This window comes from Carlito syrichta, unplaced genomic scaffold (assembly GCF_000164805.1).
Source record: "Carlito syrichta isolate Samal-C Ts95f unplaced genomic scaffold, Tarsius_syrichta-2.0.1 Scaffold307019, whole genome shotgun sequence".
NCBI classification, from domain to species: Eukaryota; Metazoa; Chordata; class Mammalia; order Primates; family Tarsiidae; genus Carlito; species Carlito syrichta.
In genome coordinates, this window is record NW_007251115.1 from 249751 (window position 1) to 263687 (window position 13937).

Consider the following 13937-nt stretch of genomic DNA (forward strand, 5'->3'; position numbering starts at 1 on the left):
GTCTAGGCAACAGAGTGAGACTCCAACTCAAAAAACGAAAAAGGAAAAGAAAAGAAAAATAACTGACTAAAACTTCAAGAATAGAAATGCTCATTGAAAAGTCTTCATGGAGATATTTTAGCATATTGTCCCAATTTACATTCATGTATAAAGGAAGAAAATAGCTTCTACTCTGTTGTCGGCTTTAATAAGGGGAAAGCTCGATGAATAGTCTGGAAAATATTGCTGGCTTCACATTGGTTTATTTTTTTACACTTAATTATCAGTAATTGTACCTTTGAGTCCCTGATCTTATATGAAGTCATTCAGCAAAGTTCATTTGTGGCCAGGCATGATGACTCAAGCCTGTAATCTCAGCACTTTGGGAGTCTGAGGCGAGAGGATTGCCTGAGCCCAGGGGTTTGAGACCAGCCTGGGTAACTTGGCGAGAACTCGGTTCTACAATAAAATCAAAAACTTAACTGGACGTGGTAGTGCACACCTGTAGTTCCAGCTTTGGAAGGCTGAGGCAGAAGGATCTCCTGAGCCCAGTAGGTCGAGGCTGCAGTGACCATGAGCATACCGCTGCACTCCAGCCTGGGCCACAGAGTGAGACTCCAACTCAAAAAAACCCCAAAAATTCATTTGCTTGAATTCTGCAAGGTGCTGTGTTTGATATTGTGCTTGATACAAAAGCAGTTAGTCAACAAATATTTGTTGAATACCAGTATGTGCCAGGCACTTTTTTCAAGTTGCTTACACAGTGACTTTAAAAAAAAAAGAGGAGTTCCACAGTATGTTATTTGGTACTTATTCTCTGTGACATATTTGTAATAAGGAAAAATTGAAAGCAATCTAAATATCCATCAATAAAAATACACTATGTTCATTAGATGCAATGTTGGGCTGATACTAAAAAAATGTATAGGCTACATCAGGAGTTGGTAAGCTTTTTTTGCAAAGGAGCTGAGAGTATGTTCGACCTTGTAGCCCTTCAGGTCTTTGCCATGACTACTTGACGCTGCCCTTGTAACACAAAAGCAGCCATAGATATCATATAAGAAATGGATGTGACTGTGTTCCAATAAAAACTTAATTACAGAAATAGACTGTGGGCCAAATTCAGCCTATAGACTAGAGTTTGCCAACCCCTAGGATAGATCTACATGTGCAGACAGTGAATAAGCACAGTATGTATAGCATAATCCCAATTTGTGGTAAACAAACAGTAGTTTATATGCATATACAAAAATATCTGCAAGAATACACTGGACTGTTAACAATCTGATGAAAGAGATTTGAAAAGAAGTTGAAGGAGACTCTTTATACTTCTTTGTTTGAATTTTTAAGAATGCACTTATACGCAGTGTTATTTGTATTAGTAAAAACAAAATGTAAATATTGGACCACTGATAGTTTCAAAAGTTTTTCTGGTTGTCAGCTGATCACTGATGAATAAGCAAAATAAGTTGGCATTTGATTCAAGAATTTAATTGACAAAGTGCAATTATTACTGGGAAAAATGTCAGCTTAACAGAAGACTTAAGGAGAGGGGCCTGTCACTGTGATTGATAGCACCAGCTTGAATCGGAAGCAGTATAATTGCCTACCAACTCTCAGTTCTGAATTGTGATGTGATACATCAGGAAATTCATGGTTGAAAGTTACAGAAAATCTTTTTGAAGACTCAGAGAATCTTGTGCTATAGAGAACAATAGGTTTAAGAACCATTTGTTTGTGGTTACAGCAGATGGATATCATTCTCTGACTAGCTCCAGACAATTTTGCAATTTTAAGGTTAGGTTAGAAGAAGTTGTCTAATATATACCGGTGTATATGTAGTCTTATGTTGCCATTGATTTGTGTATATACATTATTTCTAGGTTACAAATAGTTGAATTTTGCCTTCTTTGGCTATATTAAATGTTAGTCTGTATTCGGTTATAATGACTCAGAATTAAACCTGCTACTGGCATATAATTGATTTGTCAGATAACAGAAGTATCCAGTATCTTGTAAGAGAATGCACAGGCATCCTAAGACTATTTTTGTTTTCTTGATACCTCTTTCTGCTAAATATGATAAAAAATTATCTTTGCTGGGCTTCCTAGATAATGATGCACACCACAGATTGTTGGACTGCTTGTGCCATCATTGTGGTATATGCTAGAACATCCCCTGGAGAGGAAGACGTTGCCTAAGGATACCAGAGCAACTCATGGAGAATCATTCATATAGGGTCTGGTACTGATTAGGAAAAATTGCATGAATGGTTTGAGACTTCAAATATTAAATTCTCAGCCACACTTCTGTGTAGCAATTAAATAGTTTACTGGATGGGGCAGTAGTTTTCAGGATTTCTGTTTGGAAGTTATGTACATTTTCGAATTTGTATGTATTTAAAGTTGCATGAAAATATAATTTCTTAAAAGTATAATTACCAAATTTTGACATCAACATATTAACTTTGGCAGTCAGCCTACCTACTCATTTGTATTTTTCTTCCATCTCTAATTGTGATTATACTGTGATTCCAAGGTAAGCCACTAAAAAAAGCTGCCAAATGGAGATATTCTCTATATCGTGTACTAAAAACAAACTATACTGAGGTAGATAAGTGAATTGCAAGTATCATATGTACTTCTGATTTCACATTTTTGGGTTCATCAATAGCTTTATTCTCACTGATTAACTTTAAAAGCAAATGTTAACATTGTAACTCCAAAAGTAAATATATTCTAAATAGTTTACATATTTGATGCATAGTACAACAATATTTTAAGACTTTTTAAAAGAAAACTAATGAAATAATGAATTAGGTACTGGTTTTATGAGGCTTTTATGGTTAAACTTGTAAGTTTTAGTGTGAAGTCACCCAGGGAATTTGCTTATTTTAGAAGCACATTATTTCATAAAATCTAAAGTGTCATCATTAGACTAGAGTCTTTTCTGTTATGGAGGTCTCTGTGGGAAAGGATTATAATAATATCCTTTGCCAGTAGTTCTTTGATTTATCTTAATAGCTTGATCCAATCAAATGTCAGAGGTTATCTTAGTTCTACTTGCCAGACAAAAACAAGGAAAAAGATTAACATTTTTGAGGTTAAAACTGAAAAGAATCAGACAGCAAAAAAGAATAGTTTAAATAGGCTTGATTGTTATACTAATATGTACCTAAGTTTGAAAAGTACAATTTTGACCAGGCATGGTGACTCATGCCTGTAATCCTAGCAATTTGGGAGATAGAGGTGGGAGCATCGATTGAGGATAGGAGTTTGAAACAGCATGGGCAGCATAATGAGATTTCCATCTCTACCAAAAAAAAAAAAAAAAACAGCTGGCAGTGGTGGTATGTACCTGTAGTCCCAGCTACTTGGGAGGCAGGCTGAGGCAGGAGGATCACTTGTTCTCAGGAAGTTGAGGCTGCACAGAGCTTTGATAGCACCACTGCACTTCAGCCTGGGTGACAGAGCAAGACCCTGTTTCAAAACAAACAAAAACTAAAAAATACATTTTAAATTAGCATAACACCCGAAACTTTGGAGCCCAGTGCTTCAGCTATAGCGTTGCATCCTACTCTAAAAGTAGTACTGAAATAGTCTCAACATTTGGTAGTGACATTAAGGTTTGTGTATGACAGTGTGCAGTCTGCCTCTCATGAAAAGAAGGGCGGGAATCAAAGCAGAAGAGCCGTGTGTAGTAGTCTTGTTTTCTCAAGGAAACAGAAGTAATGGAATGATTCTCTTTGGCTTTCTGAAGAACAGAGCCTGCGTGTTTGTTTGTATATATGAAGCCCCATATATTATCTTGGCAGGAAGTGAAAAATATGCGTAATTTAGGGACTTGGAACCTTTTTTTTTTTTTTGTCCCTTCCTTCCATCCCCTCTCATGTCCAGGATCTTTCCAAGAGTCTCAGAAAATACAGCGTCCGTGCGTTGACCATTTACCTCCTAGGAAATCATTGTGCTCTTAGAAGAAAGTAGCTTCCCTTTTTGTTTTAACATAAACCTATTTTGCTAACCCCTGGATGGAGCTTCATACCTCAAGCAGCTGTCCAGTCAGGTTTTGGCTTGTGGTTTAGAAAGATCAGCCACATGGCTCATCATGATAGTGTGTTATGATGAGTTATATTGATTTGCTGCTACCTTCCAGATGTCTTTAGTCACTTCAGTATATCTAACTGCATTCAAGTACTGAGAGATTCAATGGGATGGAACATTTTTTTAAAATGAGCATCTCTGACTCTACTGGGTTACACCTGGGCCATTCTGAGATTGTATGAGTAAAAGCTGAGTGTCTTATGTGGGCTAATGTAGAAATGGTCATGATCAGAAACAATAAAATATTAAAGAGCGAAGCATCCATATAGCTCCCTTGCAGTCTACTCCTGGACTTAAAAAACAAACAAAACAAAAACATGGAAGCAAAGCCAGAAACTCCCAGTCAGGACTATTCCAAAGTAACTTAAATGTGGGAGAAACCTGGGAGATTTTTTTCTCAGCCAGAACTCTACTCTTGCTTTAGGATTAGGTGACTTTAAAGAGAGTAAGAGGAGTGTCTTTCTAGCTCTTATTTCTTTAATATGTAAAGCTGCTCTTGAATAATCAGCTGTTCTTTCCAGCTGCCACAGATAATTTGGTGTTTGGAAAGCTTCAGAGTCCTACAGAATAAGGAGCTTGTTTTGTTAGTTTTGGGTCTTGCCAAGTGGTTGTATTTTGTTTGCTTTAAACAGATGTAAAATGATATTGGGATTGTTGATTTATTTTCTGTTTTGTTAGCAGCTTCTTAGTACTTTTGTGGTAGGTTGTTTCTCTTGATTAAAAAATAAACAAGTAAACCAACTGCAATCTAAGTAGGAAGCGTAAGAATTTAGAATATGTGTGATGGTTGGATTTTGCTTTGGATTTCATCAGGAAAAGCAGCTTTCTAGCAGTTTGCTGGCATTTAGAGTTCAGTACTCATATGAAAGTAAAAAACATATAATTCATTAAATAAAGGCATGTTTGTTATTTAGGGAAAAGGAAGGTGAAAGAAGATCATAAGCAATAAAGTCAGTTCTTTTTCAAGCAGAACCCTTTCATTTTGTGTCATTTTGTTTACCAGCATTCTTATAAAAACTGCTGTTATAGGTGGGTACTGCAGCTAGGATGATTTGACTCTTTTTTGTGGCTTTCCTCTTGTTCTGTACATCAGCACTGTGGTTATTACACCAGCTACCAAGAATACCTCACATGCCTTTTGCATAGAAGCACTATCAGTCCAGACCAGGCAATGTCTCACATTCTCTAAAGATTTTAAACAAGAAGTTGCAAAAGTAATTTTGGAGCATGCATTTCTTACACTTAATTTTGTTGTTGTTTTAGCTTCATTTAAGAGGTTAGAGTTGAAATGTAGGAGGAAATTGTACATTTCTGGGTTTTTATTTTTTATTTTTTTGAGTCAAAGTCTCACTCTTGTCGCCCAGGCTGAAGTGCAGTGGCACGCTCACAGCCACTGCATCCTTGACCGGCTAGGCTTAGGTGATCCTTCCGCCTCAACCTTTCAAGTAGCTGGAACTACAGCTGCACGCCACCACACCCGGCTAGCACATTTCTGTTTTTGTTTTTTGTTGTTGCTTTTTTTTTTTGAGTTGGAGTCTCAGACTCTGTCGCCCAGACTGGAGTGCAGTGGCCACTCTGGCCACCACAGCCTCGACCTGCTGGGCTCCGGCGATCCTTCTGCCTCAGCCTTCCAAGTAGCCAGAATTACAGGCATACGCTACCACGCCCAGCTAATTTTTTTTTTTTATTTATTTATTGTAGAGATGAGGTCTCGCCTGCCCAGGCGGGTCTCGAACCCGTGAGCTCAGGCAATCCACTCACCTCAGCTTCCCAAAGGCGCGGGATTACAGTCTGAGCCACCGAGCCCAGCTACATTTCTGTTTTTAAAGGTAATTCTTCAGCCTGTATCCTTGAGAAGGACCAGATCATTTTTCCTGGGTAGATTTTGCTGCTCAGATCTGTCCCTTGTCTATAGAACAGTCAGGTCTATAGAACAGTCAGAACTCTTCACATATTCTCTAATGTTGGTCAGTGGACTGAAGTGTTGGAAGACCCCTTTCGTCAGAACCCTGACTGCATAGAACTCAGCTCACAAAGGTGAATCTTTCCTGTAGAGGCAGTCCTTGACATTTCATAACTTCCTTTCAGTTCGACATGGCCACTCCTATCGTTCATAAAGCTGATTTTCTTAGGTTCGTCTCCAGTGGTTTGTTTTATTTTTTGTGGATAGAGAAAGAAAGTATATTATATAACCACCAAAGATCTGTGGTGGTTGGTGGCAAGGGTTAATAAAAAATAAAGCAAAAGATAGATGATAGTTCCCAGTCATGTGGGTTTTCCTTCATTTTCTTTTGTTTGATGTCTCCTGTAGCAAAGAAAGAAGTTGAAGGCTGAGCTGTTTGCTTTTAAGTTCAGAGAAATCTAATTAGGGGTCAGTTCTGTACCCATAAACCACTGTGCTGAGACCTTTTTGAAGAATTTTGAAAAATGAAAGCATATTACTTACTGCTATTAGGAAATTTTTCATAGAAGTAAATAAATAAAAGGCCAGAAATTCTTCTTTGATCTTCGTAACTACTTGGTATGGCTTGTGGCTCTGGAGAGCTTGAAAATGTATTCAATTTGTCTTCAATTCTTGTGTTCTTGGTAATTGTCTGTTTTCCCAAACAGAAAATAAGGTTTTAATCTCATGATTTTGGCTAATGTCAATGGGGCCAAAGTTTCTAAATCACCCACACACAGCACTAAAACTGTCACTGTGAATTGAGTCCAGGACAACTTGGTAACAAGTTGAGTGTTTTTAAAGTAGATACTTCAGCGTGTTAAGCAGACGACTATGCAAGCTATCACAGAGACTCGTGACCATAAAATAGAGCATATTCAACTTTCAACTGGGCTATGGGTTTGGGGACTTGTTTCAGTTCATTGAAAAAGTGAATTTATGTGTAAAGTTCTTTTCTAGAAGCACATTTTAAATGTTATTTTTGCTTTTATGATTCATTAGTTGGAATTGTCTTTTAAATCTCATCACTGATCTGAGAGCTTGAATATTGCTAAAGTGTGTTTAACAGTGATAGTGCCACTCCCTTGAAAAGCATCATTGCTTAAATCTCTGTAAACTGTTGAAACTGGTTAGGAGAAAAGCAACAGAAAGAACAGAACTTGGAAACAAGTTGTCCGTAGTGTGCTAGTCACTTTTGCAGATCAGAATTAGTGGCAAGTTCTCAAGTGAGTCTGCCACCTCCTGTATTGCCCATAGGTGCCTAAAACACAGATTTGCAATAATGCAAAAGGAAAAAAATGTACTTTTGTTAGTGGAATGGAAGACAAAACAAATCTTTTTAATTTATCACAAATGTGACAAATTGTTTTTTTTTAAAGGATAAGGAAATGTTTATAAGGAAATCCAAGGAACTTTGAAGGAATTGGAATTTGATACACTGGGTTTTTTGTTTTTTTTTTTTAATTTGAAAAACATTAATACAAAGTATTGTTTCCATGACTCAAGAAGAAAACATAGTAACAGTCTGTCATATTGCTTCAGATTATTTTTTATTTCTTAAGAAATAAATTATTTCAGTTAAAGTTGAATTTCCCTGTTTCCCTTCCCCATTCCTTCCTCCACAAGGACAAGCCTGTCACATGAGTTCAGTGCATTTGTAGTATATGTTTTATAATTTCACCTCATATATAAACAATGTCTAATTTGAGGGAATTTCAGTTTACATAAATTTGCATAAATTATAGTACATCTCGTTTTTCAGTTTGCTTTATTGTCTTCAACATTCTGTGTTGGGGATTCAGCATATTGGAACACATAGATCTACTGATCATTGACTTAACTCTTAATATGCTATGTTATTATATGAATGTATCAAATCTGTTCCACTGTTCTTCCACTCGGGTTATTTCCAACTTCTTTCTGTCACAAACAGTGGTACAAGGGGCATCCTTATGTATGTGTGTGTATGTGTCACTAGACTGTGTACCAAGAAAGGCTCATTCATAAAATGGGCACATTTTTAACTTTATTAAATGTTTGTATTTACTTTCCAAAGTGGATGTATCAATTTGTAGATCAGCAGATGGAGAGATCTTCTGTATCACCATATCCTCACCAATACTTAGAAATGGTAGAGGTATTTTGGCCAGTCCGGTTGGATATAAAACAGTATTTTTTTGTTGTTTTAGTTTGAGCACTGCTTTGTGTTTCTAATGAATTGCCTGTTCATGGTCTTTGTACAGTTTTTCTGTTGAGGTGTCTTGTTATGGTTTAATGAGGAGTTCTTAATATTTTCAAGGTTCTGTTATTGTGTGCTAGTGCTACATTTTGTTTCCTTGTCCTTGTTATGGATTCATTAATTTTAAACCTATGTTTTAAAGCATATCTTACGTAAGTAGAGTGAACAAGAGGTTCTCCTAAAGGTGACTAGGCAAAACTCAGAGAGAGGGGAAGGAAGAATGGGATCAAAGATGTGTTTGGAAGACTTTAGCTGGGCAGGGATTTGTGAGAGAGAAAAAAAAAGAGAGGGAGGGAGCTGTGAAGCCTGAGCATCAGAAAGAGATAATAGATCAACTAGACCCTGGTCCCAGGCATCTTATGGCAGGGGAGGGGAGGCACCACACAACCCGAGTAAGGACAGTGGTAACAGGGGAACATCAGCAGAAACACATTTGCCTTACTAGAAAATGAACAAAGAAGCTTGCATCGACTGCCTTGTTATGCTTCTTGCTTTGGGTCCAGCAGCCTACAGTTCACCTACCTACCTCAGAGAATTACAGACAGAAGGAACTTGGGGGAAAATGTGGTTCCTCCTTTAATTTCACAGATATGGCAGCTGAGGCCTGTAGAAAAGAGACTTGTACTAACTAGGGTCATACTTACTAATTAGCAGTGCCATGACCTGTGACAAATTTAGTCAACTGTTTGTCTTGTTCTCCTTTTAGTATTTATAAGTTGGTATTTCATATTCTATAATCAAGGCTGTGTCAGGGCATTTGACTTTTAAATAAAATGGCATGGGTCTACAGATAGACACTGAATAGGTGCCATGAGCCAGGCACTGTGCTACGGAGACTTAAGATTCAGCGGTGGGTGAATGGTCCCTGCCTCAGGGGAGCACCCAGTGGAGGAGAAAACCTAAGATAATCTCAAGACACTGTGACAGGTGGTGTTAAGGACGAGACCTGTGAACCAAGTGAGTGTCGAAGAAGCAACTGTTGTAGAAAGAGTGAAAAAGGCCTTTGGGGTCTGGGATTCTGACAGTCTCCTTTCTCGTATCTTCCCCTGCCCTATCATCCTACCAGTCGCCCTCAAATCCATATGTCTGAGCTAAAAGAGATGTTGGCCTTTAACTCATGAGCTGACATGGACGAGTCTCGTGGTGCCTCTTGAATCCATCTGTGAAGTACTGCCTAGTGAATGGTATCTGTGGTTGGTTTCCTGAGTGAGCCTTTCCCAGGAGAGTCTCTCCTCATCAGTGGCCCCCACAGACAAGTCTTTCATTTGTTTCTACTTCACTTCTGGCCTCCTGGCATAGTTCTGTTTCATGACTTCATAGCAGCACTCGAAGCCAAAGGTGACCCTTCTGAGGCGCAGAGGGCCGAGTTTTCACATCAGTGGCCCTTGTGGGCTAAGGGGATAAGAAATAAGAACTGAGATAAAATCGTGCCTTTTCCAAATTGTGGTTTTTGCTTTATCTTTTAGGAAGTCTTCCTTTTTCTCCTGAGTCAGAGTTCCCAGAGACACTTGTGGGTGGTTCTAATGACTCTTCGTGTGTGGCTCTTGTCTCAGAGAGTGAGCTGTAAAAAGCTCAGCAGTAGTTAAGGTCCCAAGTAGAAGGACGTAGCAGGTAGATTTTTCAGATTTTATATTCTATGCTGGGATACAGTCATGCAAATGTTACAACCCCTGTTAGGTACTCTATGTGCGTATAGTAACTTAAACTTACATATTGATGGCAGGCTCTTTTACTCTTAGTTTTGGTATTCTCTTGGCTTCCTGTAAGGTAGGTTTTGTTGATTAGAAATCACATCTGCTCTTGTTTCTTTTCCTTCAAATAGCATCACAGTCCTGCTTCCTAGAAGAGGGCTGCATTATGTAATTTCACTTAGAGTCACACTCTTTTTTTTTTTTTTTGAGTTGGAGTCTCACTCTGTCACCCAGACTGGAGTGCAGTGGCAGCTCCCGGCCACTGCAGCCTCGACTTGCTGGGCTCTGGGGATCCTTCTGCCTCTGCCTTCCAAGTAGCTGGAACTGCAGGCGCACGCTACCATACCCGGCTAATTTTTTTGATTTATTGTAGAGATGAGGTCTCGCCAAGTTGCCCAGGCGGGTCTCGAACCCGCAGGCTCAGACAATCCACTCACCTCAGCCTCCCAAAGCGCAGGATTACAGGCTGAGCCACCAAGCCTGGCTGAGTCACACTCTTAACATGTGAGTGACTTCACTTTGAAATTCAGAGGCTTCTTGTAGCTACGGTGGAAAGTCAGAATCTAGGATCTATTTGCTTTGTCAATGTTACCCTGGGTTTTTCTTTCTTTTCAGATTGCAGTGCTTTTGTCCACAAAGGCTGCCGAGAAAGTCTGGCCTCCTGTGCAAAGGTCAAAATGAAGGTAAGCCATTTCTGGGTAAAAGAAGGCTTAAAATAAAGAGTTTAAACCAGTAAAGTCCTCAGGAGTTGGGAGAATTGAGGCTGCTGTAGGTCTTGTTTATTTTAATTATTTGGTGCCAACTTTGAGACCAAAATACAATTTTTCTCTTAGGTAATCAATCCTCTTCTTGATTAGCACTGGGGAATTTGAGACTTTTGGAAAAGAAAATGCTTTTGGAACTTCTGCATATTAAATACGCATTTATTTGTTATTTTAATATTTCTGTGTTGCTGTTAAAGTGGTTTTCTTCTTAACCACATCTGCACTTCTAAACTCTGCTATTTGCACACCTGCCTTCCTCATTCGGTACCGTGAGGGCAGCAAGTGGAAATCAGGGGCTTTAATCTGCTAGTGCAGGATTTGAAGGGTGTTGTTAGCCCATCCTGTGGCACTTTTCTCGTCAGGCACATGTAGGTGGTTTTGATCACATGATGTAAGAATAAGTGCCTGTGGTATGGTGTACCTGCTCTGAGCATGCATGCTATGTAATAATGTTTTTTCAGTGCCCCTTAAAATTAGTGTGTGATTTAGGGGCATACCTTTTAGGTAGTACCTGTTGGTTTTCAGAGTTCTGATCACCCATAAATGTATTCAAATCTATATACATCTATACAGATGTGTAATGTGCTGTGTAGTTCATCCATAACAAACATATTTATCAAGTTTGATGGCCTTAATCTGGAATAAACATATGACTCACCTCGAGGGCTTATTAAAAGACAGCTTACTGGCCCCAGTCCCAGAGTTTCAGATTCTGGAGTGGAGTCCAGGAATTTGCATTTCTATTAAGTTCCCAGATGATGCTGATGGTCTGAAGACCTCACTCTGAGAAGCCTGACCTAGTGTAAAAATGGCAAATTTCTGTACTCCAAATCTTATTCAGCCATTGATATGTTTTGTTTTAAATTTGAGTTATTGTAGTTCTTTAAAAATTATGTGTCATATCAGTTTGAATTCTGAATTTCTCATTAAAAATTGGAAGGTCTCACAACCCTGGGCCACTGATATTTCCTCATACCCAGCACTCCCAGGTGCCCTTACCCTGCTCTTTTTCCTTTTTTTAATAGTACTTATCACCTTCTCAGAGTCTACATTTAGCCATCCCTATTGATTATATAGATTTCTTGCAGCCTGTACCTCTCCCCTCTCAGAATATAAACTCCTAAGTTGCCAGCCAATCTGAAAGCAGGATTTTTTGATCTATCAATAGAACTCGAGCACTTGGCATGGTGTCTGGCTTATAGGTCCTTACACGTGGTAGGGATGGATGGCAAACAACTATCACCAGGAACTGAGTGGTGCTGCCCCCTTTAGACAGGATATGCGTGTTCCAAATGACCACTTCCATCCTGCACCCCGTCCCAATTTGCTTCTGTCATTTGTTACCTGCCTGGCCCCATAATCATTTGAGTCTGTGATCTCTGGTAAGATTTACTGCTGTTGTACCAGACTCTATAGAATGATTTAGATTAATTGCATCAATCTGTAATTTCTCAAAGTATTTTTGTTACATGCTACAGCAAAAGTCTTAATTAAGATTAGCATTTTGCCTAAAAATTTAACACCTTATAAATGCAAATCACTAGAGAGATAGAAATGAAAAGGCACAAGTGCCACTCCTAAGGACCAGCAGTCTAGTGGGGAAGATGGACAGGCAGACAGTCACCACAAATGAGAAGAAAGGTATGTCAGTCATTTCCTTGGACGAGGAGAGGAAAGAAGCCAGTGGATGGCTTTCTCACAGAGGCAGTACTGAAATAGTCTTGAATCAGGAGAATACCAGGCCTGCAAAGGGAGGAAAGCATCTCTGACAGAAGGAACAGCATCTGTGGCATCAGAGTGATTGGCAGGTTCAGATAATGGCAAGGTGGCGATGGTGGATGCTGAGTGCGGTGCAGGAAACCGAGCAGGAATGGAGGTGGAATGCTTTCTTCCTGCTCAAGGCTTCTTGAAACTAGAAAGAGGGTGAACTTTCAATGCAATCTTCCTGTACTGACTTGCTTTTTCTTTAGCAGCCCAAAGGGAGCCTTCAGGCGCATGACACGTCATCACTGCCCACAGTCATCATGAGAAACAAGCGTAAGTAGCACAGCCCACCTCTCACAGTGCCCTTTCTGACTTTCTGATTCTGGACGTAAAGATACTGTTGTAATGCTCATTTATTCGTAGTCAAGATTTGAGTACCTTTTTTATGGTAAGTTAGAAAAGGCTGCTGTTTTATCCTGCAGGTTCCTTGTCCAGTAGCTTAACATTGTACCATCAAACCCTCTTTGAAGGTTTCTAGACTAGTGTGTGCATTTGCTTAAGATGTTCCACACCTTTGCCCTGTGTGTTTAGGCAAGTGACCCTTGTGCATCTCAATTTCCTCTGTAGTAATCACTGAGAAATAAAATAGCTTCCTTTTCATGCCCCTCAGTTATATGAATCAAATAAGGTCTTGTTTGATAAACTTCTTTATGAACTGTGAAGTTGTAGAAATGATTCATTTTTTTTCAAGGACCTCAAGTGGTACACAAAATTGAGTAAATCATGCTCTCCCATTCACATCAAACTATTTTCACCAGTGTGTACATAACTCCACTTTGATTTTACTTAATATTTTTCCCTTTTTATTCTCCATTTCCTATCTCATTTCTACTGTAGTATATTCAGTGTGTATGTCCTGCTAGTTTTCTGTGTCTTTAGACATATATATATCTTTGAAAAAATGTATTATTTTGTGTGTTGAACTTAAATTAGATAATGTAAATCATATGCTTATATATTCTGCTTAGTTCTTTTCATTCAGTATAGTTTTGAGATCTTTGTGTTATTGTAAGCTTTTGTTTCAGACTGCTGCATGGTATTCTTTCATAAACATATATCACATTTTAATTATCAGTTCCTCCAAAGACATAATATGTAAATTGCTCCTAATCATTCCCATAAATAATGCAGTAACATCTTAGTGAGCTCCATGGGAACCTATGTGAGACTTTTGCAAGGCAGTGTTTTTCAAAGTATAGCTCCAGATCCATTAGAAGTGTAGATTTGGCCAGACTTGGTGGCTCAGCCTGTAATCCCAACACTTTGGGAGGCCGAGGTGAGTGAATTGCCTGAGCCTGCGGGTTCGAGACCCACCCGGGCAATAAAAAATCAAAAATTAGCCAGGTGTGGTAGCATGCACCTGTAGTTCCGGCTACTTGGAAGACTGAGGCGGAAGAATCACCGGAGGCCAGCAGGTCGAGGCTGCAGTGGCTGGGAGCATGCCACTGCACTCCAGTC

At 39.1% G+C, this 13937-nt stretch overlaps 1 protein-coding gene across 2 annotated transcripts in view; it reads left to right on the top strand.

The window, feature by feature from the left end:
- The window catches only part of AKAP13 (A-kinase anchoring protein 13), a 247677-nt gene that overhangs the window by 201268 nt on the left and 32472 nt on the right, over positions 1-13937 (top strand). Inside the window, exons 17-18 of one of the 2 annotated variants that reach the window (XM_021715342.1) lie at positions 10567-10634; positions 12686-12752. In XM_021715342.1, coding sequence (XP_021571017.1) covers positions 10567-10634; positions 12686-12752 — 135 coding nt within the window. The remainder of the gene's footprint in view (positions 1-10566; positions 10635-12685; positions 12753-13937) is intronic. The other variant, XM_008063737.2, reaches the window with a different exon arrangement.